Source organism: Mastigoproctus giganteus, chromosome 12 (genome assembly GCF_048544385.1).
Source record: "Mastigoproctus giganteus isolate SK-2022 chromosome 12, ASM4854438v1, whole genome shotgun sequence".
NCBI classification, from domain to species: Eukaryota; Metazoa; Arthropoda; class Arachnida; order Uropygi; family Thelyphonidae; genus Mastigoproctus; species Mastigoproctus giganteus.
Window position 1 is genome coordinate 120,713,624 of NC_143586.1, and position 16,049 is coordinate 120,729,672.

General features: G+C 37.4%; 1 protein-coding gene across 1 annotated transcript in view; it reads right to left on the reverse strand.

Moving 5' to 3' along the window:
• The window catches only part of LOC150077373 (vitellogenin-6-like), a 54,180-nt gene extending 43,182 nt beyond the window's left edge, over positions 1 to 10,998 (reverse strand). The window contains exons 1-2 of the mRNA XM_090385878.1: positions 10,843 to 10,998; positions 968 to 985 (exon numbers count right to left, since the gene is read on the reverse strand). Coding sequence (XP_090242004.1) covers positions 968 to 985; positions 10,843 to 10,998 — 174 coding nt within the window. The remainder of the gene's footprint in view (positions 1 to 967; positions 986 to 10,842) is intronic.
• Positions 10,999 to 16,049: the final 5,051 nt, after the last annotated feature.

Sequence of the window (16,049 nt, forward strand, 5' to 3'; positions counted from 1 at the left end):
TGCACCTAATGACTTATTGAGTCGGATAAAAACTTTGTGGAGGACTGCACTTTCAGTACCTCTGTTTTAGTCTGTCTCAATTACTTGGAGCAAAATATTAAGGAGCATTTTTCCACAAGGTTCTGCGCTGGATGCCTCACTGTTTCTGATATTTAGCAATGGTATCAATGCATTTTTTTCAAGTATATTGTCTAAATTGTTTCTAGTGATAGAAAATTGAACAGAGAAGTTAATGATATAATACTCAGGGTATGCTACTTTAAGAAGATCAAGAGAAATTATTCGGATGGGTTGGAAAATGCATGGTCTTGGATTTAGGAACAGTAATTCTAGATTGATGCACGCGTACTTGGGTTAGTAACAAACGCAAGATATAAGCAAGAAAAATATTTGAGTATCTGACTTTTAATGAAACGAAGTTATCATGCAGCCTACTAAATAGTAGGCTGCATGATAACTTCTAGCAGAGACAAACAGATGCTATTCTGTTTCATAAAATAATGACTACGAAATTTCATTTTAAAGATGTGAAAATCTGAAAACGATACAGAGAAAAGAAACACGATTAATTGGGGGACGAATCAGCGTTATCAACAGAGACTTTAGCAGCTTTTGGAAACTTGTCATCGACGTGTTAAGACTTCCGAATGATTGAGTAAACTAAACACACGGTTTAGGGGGGGGGGCATAATTTTGATTTAAGGATAAGTTCGCGATGATATATGTGAAAATTTGCCTTTAGCCAGAGAGTAATCGATTGTTGGAATAAATTCCGACGTAGTCTTGGGGAAATGGATAGTTCATCTAACTTTAAAGACGGATTGGACAGATTAAACTATATAATAAAATTAACAGAATTAAAACTAATTAATAAATTACCAAAAACCGAATTATGGAAAGAATATCTGTTGATCGCGCTAAAGTTAACTGTGGCAATTCTATCTTCAAAAAAAATCTGTATACTCACCGGTTCCGGACACTGTTGCTAAAATAAAGAAAGAAAACAAAAAAAAAAATTAGTAAACTTGCTCAGAGAAGTAACAGCTAATATAACTTGTTACTTCACACACTTAACATAGGTAGGTTAAAATTCAAATTTTATATTTTAATTTGCATCTTCATTTTGTTATTAAATTTATTTTAAATATTTGAGAAATGTTTTTTTTTTTTTTTTTTTTTTTTTTGTACAACGTCATTGTCTCTTGCAATTTAGAGCAAGAGACATTTTAGAGCAAATTCTTCAAGCTATCGATAAATTCATGCAATTCTAAAATTGTATGAATTTAAATTTTACACACCTTTTGGCATCTTTCACATTGTATAATAAAGTCATAATGATGAGACTGCAATGAAAATATTGTCTTCAAGTCTGGAGGCCACACTTCAAAAAAATAGAGCTTTTAGAAAGGATTTAAAGAAGGGCAGCCAGATTGGTGAGGGGTTTTAATCGATGTTTCAAGAAGAACGGCTTAGAAGGTGTGGGCTGCAAAGCTTGGCAACAAGACATCTCATCTCAGGGGAGACCTGATAAGGCTCTGCCACAGTGGTCGAACAGAAAGTTTGGTAAAGTTGAAATCGGAATTGTATAGGCACTTTTTGGTAACGGGGAAGGTTTTCTTTTGGCAGATGCAGAAAACGTCTGCTTCCTCCCATCATTTATCCATTATAATAATAATTATGAATAATATACAGGCTATTCCAAAAAAAAACTACACTTTAATTGGGTGTGGCACCTCTGCTATTTGCCGATTCCTTCATTTCTCGAAATTTTAAGGTATTTTTATTTTATTTTTTATTGGCCGTAAGGAGGTTCAGAAAAGATCATTATCAAAATAAAACAGGGCTTAACATTTCTCCATCCAGTCGTAATAATTTTGACCATACAAGCGAATTGTCAGGATACAGAGGATTTATTTTTTTATTTTTTTGTTTTAAGTTTAACTACATTGCATTATAAAGGCAAAAGCCGATACTTACCAGCTAAAGCCGCTACGCAGAAGAGAAAGACGAACATCCTTGCTGTAGCGTTGGTGGCACAACAGCTGATCACTCCAAGTCTTCGCTGAATTTATATAGTTAGTCATCCCCGTGTATTTTTACGTATTAACCCACGTGATGGGCTGCCATGTAATTAAGGGACCTTGTAATTTATCAGGGGTCAGATTCTGGTCTCCACTTCTGTGTCAGAATGCCAACTATGCCTTAACGTACCTATAACGTACACGTGTGTTTGGTCTTCACTGCTACTTAACGTTAATAGTTTGTCCACATAAGTCCCGACAACAAAGTTCAAGTGGGCAAACTCTTCCTATGATGGCAATCATGGCATGCACTTCACCTGTTATGAAATATACGAGGATACGCTTGTGAGGTTACCGTAGTATCTTTCTTTTACCACTACTGAATGTTGACTTTTGTCCTTCGCACAGCAACCGAGTTAAGCTTGGGTATTTTCCGACACTCTTTCATAATTGTATCCATCTTATGAATATTCATATTCACTTTCAAGGTTAATTGAATTAAACCGTATACTTTTAACCCTGGATGTATTAAACTTAAAGGGGATTGGTATACAATTTGATTTGTCGGGTTTCATGTTTTTCTGATAGGCAAAACTAGAAAAATAATTATTTTTTCAGAATTTTTTATCGTATTGTATTACGCAAGAGTCATTATTCAGCATAGCCTTTTTTATATTTTTTAAAGTTTTAATTAGTTATTTATTAAAATTTTATTTAAGTATCTAATTATTCATTTTAGTGGGTCATGTTCACTCTGGTTTCGTGTGCTGTGGGGTTTCAGAGAAAAGATAACTTATCTCTAATAAAACGTTTGCTTTCAAGGTGTTTGAGCTAGCAGCTTCCAGTTAGAGCACTATTCAGTATCGTTCGCGTGTTCAGTTTGCAGCTACTAATCAAGTAGGTGACGAGGATGGAATATCTGTGCTGATGGGAAACTGGTCTTCTAACACGCCACACTGGGGCGTCATGTAATGCTGAAACTTCTTTTGGCGAGCTCCAAGCAATCAATACCTCTACTGATTGCGTTATGCTATTTCTTTTCATTTTCCACTGTGTTTAATTTCGACGGAAAAAAATTAATAATTCAACATGTCGAATAATTAATGGTGAGCGTTGCAAGGCGTAAAGAGCATGTATACGTGCAATGCGACTACCGAAACCACTTCCATTGAGTTCAAAGAAGAGATCTAAGCTATTTCGACAGCGGAAGAAATTATAGCCGGAGAAGATCTATTCACATCTTCAGAGCCTTGCATCTCTCCAGATATGTTAAAAGTGAATTTGGAAGAAGGGGTCATGGAAGTTGACACTGCAAATGAAAACGATGAAGAGTCCTCAAAGCTCAGTCGTAAACGAAAAGAGAAGAAGCCGAAACCGACTGGCTCAAGTACTCCATCAAATCATTCAACACGTCGCGGGTGTAAGAAACGCCGAAGCATCCACGCACGGTTTAAACGTACATTCCTGAATAATGATTTCTGTTCCGTGTGTCATCACACATGGGCTTTGGTTCAAGAACGTGAAGATTGTAGCAGCTCGAGATCACGCTCTTCTTGAAACAGCATTTCCAAATGAGGATAAGTTAAATGTTAGCCTGTAACAGCTGTCGTGGTTAGAAGTGAATTTGGAAGAAGGGCTCTCTCAAGAACAAAGTGATTCCGGTTCTATCGAAGCTAAATGGTTTTAAATATCATCCGATGCCACAGCACTTGCCTAAACTATATTTGGTAACGGAACGTCTCATATCTCCGTGGCTCCCATTTATGTAGATTCGTCGCCTCCGGCATTCATACGGGATCCTCGTTCAAGTGATAAATGTTGGCCTAAAGAAGTTTCACTTAACTTCCGCTATGCGAGCTCGGCCCACACTTCTCCCCAACCCCCAGAGATTACAGCAGCGTCTTTCGTGATTGTTGATGTTGGCCACTTTGTCACTCGTTTAGAGAGGTCTGGATTTGAATCGTGTTGCAGATTTTAGATATTTCTTTAAAATCGGGAATGTAGTTAATCGATTAATAAATAAATACCCCCTTAGTTATTCTTGGTAACGAGTGAACACACATTTGTACCTCGATAGATCATATAAACTGTAAGACTATTGTCATAAACATACCCAAAGCACAAGTCTTTCCCCCACCAAATTAAATGGAGCACGAGAACTTAGTTACTCTCAATCTCCTAAAATTCAGCCGGTGTCATTTTTCGCAAAAAACTAATTTCTCTTGGCATAAGCACACCAGAGATATAGTTTCCTCTGCATTAAAAAAATACGTTTTCTCTTTCGCTCTAGGCATAACTTTACTTCTAAACAACTACTCATTCTGTACAAATCTAAGCCTCCCTCTTACCCTTTGTTCCCACATATCGGAAAGTGCTCCCAAAGCTCTTTCAGGCTTCTAAACTCCAATCAGAAGAGGGCAATTGGATTAATTAATGAGCCGTCTCTTACAAAGTCTTTCCACTCTCTCAGTAAATCCAGGTTATGCTGCATGCCTTTACTATAGATATTTCCAGGGACTGTTCTTCTGAATTGGCGTGCATAATACCCCCACTCTCTTTCAGACTACTCCGAACACCTACCTTAAACAGTCAGCATCCATTCTGTCACAGAACCAACTTTTCCTTTACTTCGTTTGTTCCTTCTGGTTTTTGAAACAATCTTCCTTCACATACATATGCCAAAAATTACAATATTCAGAAATTCAACTCTAATTTCCACAAGCATCTCTCTCTCTCTCTCTCTCTCTCTCTCTCTCTTCAAACCATGTCAATTGGCTGAAGAGAGAAGTATTATAGATTCGAATATATTTCGCTTTTGGTGTTTGCATATAAAAAAACATTGCCCCAATTTCTCCTATGAATTTTGACTTTAACTATTGCGTTGAAGTACCCTTACAATCCTGTAAAACTGTACTTAAACCATTATATTGTATTTATAAGCTTTTAAATGTCTGAATGTTCTTAACAAAATGACATGCTGAAATGGAAATTTTGTTTTTGTCGTCGGAAACTTCAATTTGCGCCATGGAGGCGGTAATGATTGAAAATGATTGAAGATCGCAAATTACTTCATCCAATAAATCCTGAAAAATAGAAGTTGTTTTATTTCATATTCCGCTCTGTTTACTTTCTTAAATTCTATACATAGTAAAGAAGACTTAGCGACAACTGTGATGTGTACCGAAAGCTTAGTAAGTGATATCTTATCAATGTCTACTTCTGCAGACATCTTTCGCTCCCCACCCCTTCACTCCCTGTCATCAGCAACGATTACACCGGGAGATTGCGCCAAGTAAAAAAAAATATCTTTTGACACATTGGTCTGTAACTTAATCGCTACTATTTGTGTTGCTAGCGGTTAAATTCGAAATACAAGATAACCAATATAATCTTGGTATCCGATTTTCTTAACCCTGTCCCATGTTATTAGGCTTTTGTTTCAAGATTTTGCTTTACTCATGCGCTTTCATTCTTTTCAGACTAATGGAAAACAATTAGACATTTAAATTCGATGTGTATTTCTTGCTTATATTCATGAAAAGATTCTGTAACTTAATTAATTGTAATTTGCCGGTGGTATGAAAGACTGAAATAAATCCAGAGATAATCTGTATGCCTGGTTGTTATTTTATTCTATGGCAACTGTGTTATCAGTTGTTCGATAACAAATAACTTAGGGCTTAACGTATTAGTTAAATGATCTCAGCATTGTGTAATGTCACGCATTCTTTAGTTAGAAATATTAGTCTACAGCAGTGGTTCTGAAAAAAGTGTTCGGCGAAATTATGGGAAACTCCATTGAGTTCAATGCAATCACTATTGAACGTGCGTCCTTTAACTTCAAGTGTAACAAAAGATTGAGAAACACTGGTCTACAGTCTGTATAAATCTTTTCGAAGTTAGTGGTTATATGTTATCCGATGGACTCAGGATCGAAACCAATAATGACACAAAGGGGCGTGTCAGGATTTATTCGAGCAGACGCAAAGAGTAAAATATCACTCTTCACCAGTATACCTAAATTGTGGATCAATCACCCATGGACCTGAAATGCAACGACTAAATTGTGAACTAAATGAAGAGTTTTTAACTTCGTAGAACTGGATGTAAAAGAATATTGTTTTGAACAAATGATCCCAATTTACCAAGGGACGTGAGTAATTATAGACCTGTTAGCTTGACTTCTTTTCCAGTGAAAATAATGCAGCCATTGACTAAAGAAGTAATGCAGGACCATGTACACAGGGATGCAATACTGCAGTCACGACGTGGATTTGTTACGGGGTGACCTAATCTGACCAATCTGATTAGATACTATGATGCGTTAACAAAAGAATTAACTTTGATATACTTGGATTTCAGGAAGACTGTTGCACATAAGATTGCTGTACAAATTGGAGAAAATAATTAACTGGATAAAGGGAACTTTGTATTGGAGAAGGCAGAGAATACTGTTATCAATGAATATTGCTCTTCATAGAATAATATTATTATTTGAGTCCTGCCTGGACCCATTGTTGTTTTCTATATTTATTATTGATATTGAGTTTGTAGATGATACAAAGGTTGGCAGGGTGGTTAATGATAGTAATACTACAACAAGATTTAGACAAATTAGGTTGACTGTCTGAGAAATGGAAATTGAAGTTTAACATTGCCAAATGCAGAGTGGCAGTAATCCCATATTAACGTACCATTTGTGTGGTACTACACTCAGGGTAGTTGGAGACTGAAAAAGACCCTGGGAGTAATTATGCAGACAAGATACCAGGACAGTTCGTAGAGGTTTTTTATCAATGATATACAGGAATCATATCAGCAGGAATAAGGAGGTAATTATCCCGAAAACCTCATTTTAGGAACGACGTGGGTCTGTTGGAATGGGTGTAGAGAAGAGCAGCCTGAGAGAAGAGAGTGAGGGGAATGAAAGGGTGTTCTTATCAACAAGTATCTCTTTTCATCTTCTCAGCCTTCAACCCATGCACGGTACTAAATACTGTAGCCTTTAATACCTTCTCGTGCTTGGGGTTTTCATTAAAAAAAAGGAAAAAAAAAAAAAAAAAGGAAACGCTTCAGTTCTACAAACTGAAGCGTCTGGCGACTAGGCACCTGCGAGGAGAACTATTGAGGTGTCTATGGCCTTGAATGGATTGAGTAGCCCCGATAGAGTCTTGTTTAGACTACACACATGTGGTGGGGGGGGGTTAAATTAAAACTGAGAAGGAATAGTTGATGAATAATAGGATAGTCTGAGATAATCTGAGAAATGGAAATTGAAGTTTAACATTGCCAAATGCAGAGTGGCAGTAATCCCATATTAACGTACCATTTGTGTGGTACTACACTCAGGGTAGTTGGAGACTGAAAAAGACCCTGGGAGTAATTATGCAGACAAGATACCAGGACAGTTCGTAGAGGTTTTTTATCAATGATATACAGGAATCATATCAGCAGGAATAAGGAGGTAATTATCCCGAAAACCTCATTTTAGGAACGACGTGGGTCTGTTGGAATGGGTGTAGAGAAGAGCAGCCTGAGAGAAGAGAGTGAGGGGAATGAAAGGGTGTTCTTATCAACAAGTATCTCTTTTCATCTTCTCAGCCTTCAACCCATGCACGGTACTAAATACTGTAGCCTTTAATACCTTCTCGTGCTTGGGGTTTTCATTAAAAAAAAGGAAAAAAAAAAAAAAAAAGGAAACGCTTCAGTTCTACAAACTGAAGCGTCTGGCGACTAGGCACCTGCGAGGAGAACTATTGAGGTGTCTATGGCCTTGAATGGATTGAGTAGCCCCGATAGAGTCTTGTTTAGACTACACACATGTGGTGGGGGGGGGTTAAATTAAAACTGAGAAGGAATAGTTGATGAATAATAGGATAGTATGGAGCATATATTTATGCAATTTTGCTTTCAGCCAGCAGGGAGTTGATTGTTAAAATTAACTTCCATCTGGTATTGTTAGAGGTGGGTAGTTTGAATAAATGCAAGGAAGAACTAGACAAACTGTTAGAGGGAATATTATTAGGCGATATAATATGAGAAGTGTTTTCTTTTTTTTTGGCTGACATTGGATACTTGGATTTCAGTTGTATAAGCTTGCATTCTTTGCCACTACTAATACTAATTTTGTAAACTGAATTTAGTACTCATTATGTATTCGGTGTTGTTTATATATTTATATACATAGTATGAATCAGAGCTGTAATACTCAATATGTTCTACGTTGATAATAATATTAGTAAATTTATAAGAGGAGTTTACCTCAATATAGTACGTGGAACACTTCCGTATGATACCCTCCAGAAATTAAAACGGAAAAAACGAAAAAATCGACAACTTACCGGTCCATTAAAGTAAAATATAAATAATTAAAGTAAAATATAAATAATTAAATAATCAATTTAACACAATTCAAAATCAATTCAAAACAATTAAAATTAAAATTAACGCAATTAAAAGAATAACGAAAATATTCAAAACGATCTTCCTTCCTGAAGCTGACAATGCTTTTCGACCGACTGTCGTGATCACAGGAATGAAAATCACCGAATCAGGCTAAACCTGCAACTTAAATAGTGATTGTGTCTTCGCGCATGCGCGTAAAGTTCCACGCATCGGAGATCAAATATGGCCGCCGAACATTAAAAAACTCCTCTTATAAATTTACTAATATTTATATACAGAATTCTCTGAAGTCTGTGAGAAAGATATTCCTGTTGTGGGAACCAAATAATATCACAATAATCAAAAATGGGAAGTATAAGCTGCTTGTAGAGAAGAATTATAACTTTAGCACTCTTGAAAACAGAGGAAGAACGTTTGATTAATCCAAGAAGTTTAGAAGTCAGATATTACGTGAGCAACCTGGGAAGAAGGATGAAGGTCAGATCGAAATAGGACACCTGAGTCCTTGAACGTATCAGTACTTGCAATTAGTTTCCAATATAATAATCAGTAAGGGCGGAGGGTCTAATTACACATTTCGAGAGAAAGCGACATAATTTGCATTTTAATGTGTTTAGAAACAAGATTTTATTTTATTGAGCCGGAGAGAAGGAATCAAGGCAACTGGAATTGTCAGTTGAAGAACAAATAACTTTGTAAAGTTTAATATCATCCACATATGAGACTAAAGACTAAAATGCCTTAAAACTGAAATTGAAAATTTGGAGAGGCAAAAGGCTGCCCTTGCAATTCTACACGAATGGACGGCAATAGATGACTTGAAAAAGGAAGACCAAATTGTTTTTTAAGTTCGACGATTTCTGTGCGCAAATATTTTCGAACGTGAACTAAATTAAAAATAAATCAAGAAATCGTCCGAACAATGAGAGTCTTTCAGCATGCTTAAAGATGAAAATTACAGCATACTCGTCTGATGTTGAGAGACTCGCTCAAGGAGTTCAGCAGCAAAAGTCACATTAATTCGTACCTAATTGGATGTTTGTTACGTTTTTTCAGTATTAATAAATAATATTTCAAAATATATATATTTTTAATAAAACATTTTCCCATTCTATTCCAATTCTTAGCCCCCCACCCCCCAACTTGAGCTGAGGTGCGCAGCTCTTCGGATTCTCTCATTTTTTTAAAAAAAATTAGATCAAAATTGGCTCTTCACTCAAAAAAGGTTGCCGACCCCTGAGGTAATGTATCAACGCCATTCTGCCGTGCGGAGAAAGAATCCTATTCTCAAGTTAAATAATTCAGTTTTTTTAGTGGTGTTTTAAAACTGCTTAACAAATAATTCAGCATAGGTTTTTCATGTACCTTAAAGATTAAATTTTCAGTCATATGAGGTTTTTTTTTTTTTCTCTTAAGCTACATTTCGTTCAAATGTATTGAGTGGGGATTAAGATTGTAGGATTTTGCTTCGCTGAAGAAGTACCGAATAAACAGATTAGCTGACGCAGGTAATTTCAAACCCACTGCTTATACGTGCTTGTTCTTTAAAAAGCGCCACATATCACACACACACACACACACACATATATGTGTATGTGTGATGCTATATAAAGAACAAGAAAAAACAAAAAGAATATATATATATATATATATATATATATATATATATATATATGTGTGTGTGTGTGTGTGTGTGTGTGTGTGTGTGTGTGTGTGTGTTATGAAATAAGAAACTCTGTTGCTGTAATTTTGCACCAAATTACATTTACAGTTTTCACTGATAAACCGTTAAATTTTTTTTATTAAATTCCAGAACCAGGTGGGGGGAGAAGTTTATACTACATTTTAGGAAATTTTCTTTTAGCCAACGGGATGATTACTGAAACAAGTTGCCTCCGCAAATAAGAGGCTGACAATTCGAAGAAATTCAAAGGTCACCTGGCTAGTTACTGTCTAAGCCAGGAAAAAAATACTTTTTTTTGGGGGGAGCAATGATTTGGGTAGAAATGAGCCGCTCGGTCACTAAATCCAATCGAGACAGATGAGGTAGAATAGCAGGATAAACGAAATCATTGCTCTTCGTAAGGGACGACCCCTAGAACGTCAATTCAACTCCGTCCCAACTTTTTTACTCTTGATAAGAACATTAATGCAATAATCGTCATCCGAGGCAAATGATTGACCATCGAATTAACATTTACATGACCATTTATAATTTGACCCAAAATTTCTTATTGGCAGAAACCATGTGTTAGTCTTCTTATTTGTATGAATGGTATAGAAGGAGAAATGAGCCGCTCGGTCACTAAATCCAATCGAGACAGGTGAGGTAGAATAGCAGGATAAACGAAATCATTGCTCTTCGAAAATGTGGAATGGAATCATTTTTGAGAGATGTTCGACAAGTATTACGAACTTTCATAGTCGTTACTTCTGCAGTTGGAAATTCTAAGAGAAGTAACGGATAACTTCCTGAAGTGCACAATTTTACATCATTTTCATACCATAATCTATCACAAACAGCTCGAAATGTATTTTTCAGAAATTTTCGTTCAAATTCTTTGACGATCATGTTCGATGTTCTTGTAAATTATTTCATGCTTGACTACTCGATTAACCCGTGGAGAATCTACAACAGGCGATTGAGCTGAAATATTTTGTTTCGTTTTGGATGAGGCAATCGAAGTTGGTTGTTTTCTTTTGCTCTCTAGCCGAATCAAGAATGATACGCTGTCTAGCCGGATCAAGAATCAATTGAAAATCCTCAGGTAATTCATTTGAAGTCAAATCTTCTGGGTCGAAATCTTTAGGAAGTTCTTTAATAAAATTTCGTGATGTTGAAGTACAGTTTCTTGACGAGAAGTCGATGTGGAAGGTTGATGTTTAACAAAATCTTGAGAAGCCGATTTTATTGAACTTTGTATATATATTTTTTTATCGTTCTCTGTTTTTGAACTCGTTCTTTTGTCGACATTGGTCGCTTTGAAGCTTTTATTCTTGCACCCTTCTCTCGAATTCGCTCAGCTGGAGTTTAAGTCATCTTCGAAATACTCTTGTAGGTTGTTAACTGAAATTAGATTTGGTATTTTTACAATTTAATAGTTAGTGAAATCCATTTGTAGAATAGTATCACGTCGAACCAAACCACTACTGCAAGAAGTGATTGTTGAAGTGAGAGAATAATTGGAAATGGAGAGTCCCACCAGGGGCTCTGTAGCCAAATGCCAGGACACAAAACAGAACCCAACACAATACTACGCATTCCACACAACACTTTTCTGGCTTTTACAGTAGTACTGGTTTTCTTCACAGCGTACATATGGCCAAATATGGGAACCTCAGGTGGCGCCTGACCTTATGTATACTATGTTGCGTTCTTCAATCAGAACCGTTTAAATTTTTAAACGGTTTAATCGAACAGCAATTAAATTCTAACAGTGACCGATTGTCTATTTACTGAACGCTCATTAAGGTTCTCCGACCAGTTTGGCTTTCGTACAGGCCTTGGAACTGAGGCGGCCTTGGTTGAACTTCTCTCCAGAGTAAACAACTGCACTTCTAAATATGCTATGGCAATTTTCGTAGATATCTCTGAAGCCTTTGACTCCCTTTGGTGGGACAGCTTCTTTGCTCGCCTTAGGGCTGCACGATGCTCCTCACAAGTCTACAACTTAACCTGCCACAACTTTCTTCACCGTTCTGTACAAGTCATTTCTGGAACTCAGCAACTTAGTCGTTCTTCCTCTCGAGGATGCCCACAAGGTTCGGTGCTTGGTCCACTCGTCTGGGATTTGGTTCTAGATGAGTGGCTTCTCTATTCAACTCGCAATGCTTCTAAAATAGCATATGCTGATGATCTAACCCTTCTTGTCCTTGGTAATTCTCGTGCTTCTTTGGAAAGTACTGCCAGTAGCATTATGAATGATCTGTGCTCTTGGTCTGTTGTTAATAAACTTACCATTTCTCCTAACAAGACTAAGCTTCTTTATCTTAAGGGCAACCTTAACGTTTTCAGGCCTCCGATTGTTAAACTTTTTGGTCGCTCTCTCTCCATGGTTGACTCGCATAAATGTTTGGGTATTATTCTAGATCGTACATTAAACTTTCAGGAACATATCTTCCACCTTTGTGATAAAATAGCAAAGTATACGTCTATGCTTGTCCGTCTTTCGCATCAATCCTAGGGTATTAACCATCATACCCTTCGTCTTTTGTACAAAGTGGTGTTTGTTCCGATTTGTGCCTATGGCGCTGGCGCCTGGTTTTGGTATACTAAGAAGATTGCCATCCAAAAGAAACTCTCCTCTATCCAAAGACATGTGCTCTTAATGATGAGTCGTACCTGTCGCACTGTCTCGACAGCTGCACTCCAGGTTTTAAAGGGTTGCCTACCTCTGGATCTCCAGATCGCTTATCGATGTTTTTGCCATTCCAGTTGACTTCTTAGACTTCACTGTTAATATCCACTGCGATCCTAAAACCGAAAAAACTCTTTGCTGGAACCACCTGGTTCAACTCTGGCAAGATCGGTGGTCTTTTTCTTCAAAAGGTATGATCACGATAAAATTTATTCCATGTGTGTCCTTTGCCTTACAAAAGTCTATTCTAAAATGGTTCAGTCCGAGTCTCCGCACTCTTTTCCTTCTAACTGGCCATGGTTCCCTTCGTGCTAAACTTGCTATGTTTAATCTGTCTGGTTCTCCCTTCTGTAACTGTGGCAGCCCAGAAGACTGGCAGCATGTTCTTTTCACCTGTCCATATTACTTGGATCTTCGTCAGCCTCTGTCTACTCTGTGTCAACCATTCTCCCCAGGCAATGAGTTTTCTCTCTTGGACTCCAAAGAAAAATTTCATCTTGTGCAAGATTTTGCACATAAAGCCTTTGCTAGACGTGGACAAATCATCAGTAGTGCCCCAATTTCAGGAACTACTCCTATTCAGCTCTACCTCCAGTCCAGACCAGCATCTCTATCATCGCCATCCCGTGATACCACCACCATCTTCACCACCATTTTTCGACTTGGGCAGTTGGTTAACAAACGTGTATGACGCCGAGTGACATCACTGTGTCTTCTTGACTTCTATTTCCTGCTAACCTCAGGCTGGTCCTGAGGCGGGGTCCGCATCCTTACACTGGTGCAGGATGATTTTTTTTTATTATTTTTTTCCCATTTTATTAACTTATTTTTATTTTATTTATTTATTTTTTAGTTATTTTTATCATTAATTTTTCTGATTATTTTATTATTATTATTTTTTTAATTTATTGTTTAAATTAACTTTATTTGCTCATATTTTGAATGATTTCGACATTCAGTACGTGACACTCGAGGTTCGCGCTCAGTTGTGGCCCGCCTCCTCGCTGCGTAGACGGACCACCACCCTGGTGCTTGTTGCTTCCTGATAGCGAAGCGGCCAGAAACAACTAAACAACATAACAAACACATACGCGGCACAAACATAGCATTACACACATTTCTGGCCTTTCTGCAGAGTTTTTGTAACATCCCAGTCTACCACGGCGAAGTTGAACTAGCGTTTGGGAGCCGCTTTACATAAGACGCTGTTATACACTTATAACAGCAACCGAAGTTATGCACAATGTAACGTGTTATGCTTACGCCCGCTACTTAGAAGGTTGATGTTGATTAAAATCTTGAGAAGGTTGATGTTGATTAAAATCTTGAGAAGCAGATTTTATTAAACTTCTCATTTATTTCCTTCTCTATATTTTTTTAATTAGTTCTTTTGTCGAAACGAGAGGCTTTTTCGCTGGCTTTGAAGCTTTTGTTGTTGCATAATATTACTACACGCTTCTTACGTTAGTTACTGAGTTTCATTTAGGAAATGACGTCATTTCCCTCTCTTAGTATGAACGATGCAACATTTTATTATGCAACGTGTCCTGTCCCTCTTCTGTGCAGACGTGAATTTAATAACTACCTAAAACATCGATCAACACGGCCTGTAAACAATAACTGGAGTGTTACCTCTGCTCTGGGGAATTGAACTCTACTTTTGCAATTCTTGCTTTAATCTCAACATTCGACTGCCAGGACTTAGGATTTTTCCTGATTTAATAACATAAAGAACTTTATGCGACAGTAATGTAAACTCTACCGATGTCTGTATTCTTCTTTGTCTTAAAGCGCTAAAGTTCTTATTTCTTGGCACTTCAAGCTTTCCGCGCACTTTTTCCTATGCAGCAACATGTTGTATCATCGTTAGTCAACATCACTGGATATGGATGCTAATACAAATGGCAATACTACTCTATCCGGAGGTAAGACTGCAGAATCACTGCACTTATGCATGATAACTACCATCTTGCTTCCCCTTCGTCCTGATGTGTCTTACTCCCCATCCCCTTTTTCGCCATTTGGAGGGCAGGATTTTTGCAGACCCCAGCTTGTTTCTTGAAGGGCGGAATTTACATATATTCACACACTTTTTTTTTTGTTACCCTTTAGTTTTATGCTAAAGGCGGGATTTTGCTGATGGCTGGGTACGTGATTGCTGGTATCCACTTTCCTTTCAGTCTACCAGCGGATGAGGTTTTTTTTTTTAAAGAATGATCTGAAACTCGCTTTGGGGTTTTGTACAGAATATTCGATCAACTACGGTTTAAGTCAACTCGTGGCCCTATCTTCTCGTGGCGTAGACGAGCAATGGGCAGGCTTTCCATGTGATCGCCTTCCTGGTAGCAAAGTGTACGGAAACAGCACACGCATACACATTTCTTGCATCGTGATGACTGTCATAGTGGACAACGGTGGTTCCAGAACTAACGCCCTACTTAAGATAATATACGTGTGTACGTGGGGGGGGGGGAAGTAAATCGATATCACATTATGGAAAACTGTTTGTGGGAGAATTCCGGGACGTGTTCTCATAAGAACTACTCCCCCCCCCATTCCAAATTAAATTTACCATTTCTCAATGTTGTTTTATGTATTCTTAAGAGATTTCAAGTGGACTTTCGACTTCAGGATATAAGCATATCGCTCGAATGAGTGATGTGGAAATGTTACTTGTGATTCTTATAATGCTTTTTGTGCTACCAAAAGCATTTTCATGATCCGAAGTCTATAGACGTCGTATGTGTATGATTGGGAAGGAAGCTATTAATGAGGCGTGAAATAACATTAAGCGTGACGTAAGTGATTACAGGCGAACCTCAACGGCGTCTTGTTATGCCACACAGTATTTGTGTCATGTGATTTCGATGTCTGAATACTCATATTGTCATATTCCTTTAGCTCTTGTACACACACCCATGGTTATCAGGAATGTGTCATCAAGAGTATTATTAGCTGATATCTTCGCAACTACTTTGCAGAGCAATACTTTTCCACTAAGCATCGTTCCATTTTCTTGATACTTCAAAAGATGGTCGACAAGATTTCCACACAAGTTTATGAGTGAGTTTCAGTATTTTACTGTTAATAATGGTCAACATATTTATGTAGCAGAGCAAAAATATACAAAACTTATTTTTAACGCAGTACACCGCCAGTTAGGTTTTTCAAACTTCAAGTTTTCGATTTGGGAATTTACGCCACAAACGTTATGTTCAGTTTCCTGGAAAACATGGTAGAAACCAATTCTGTTCCTTATACGCAT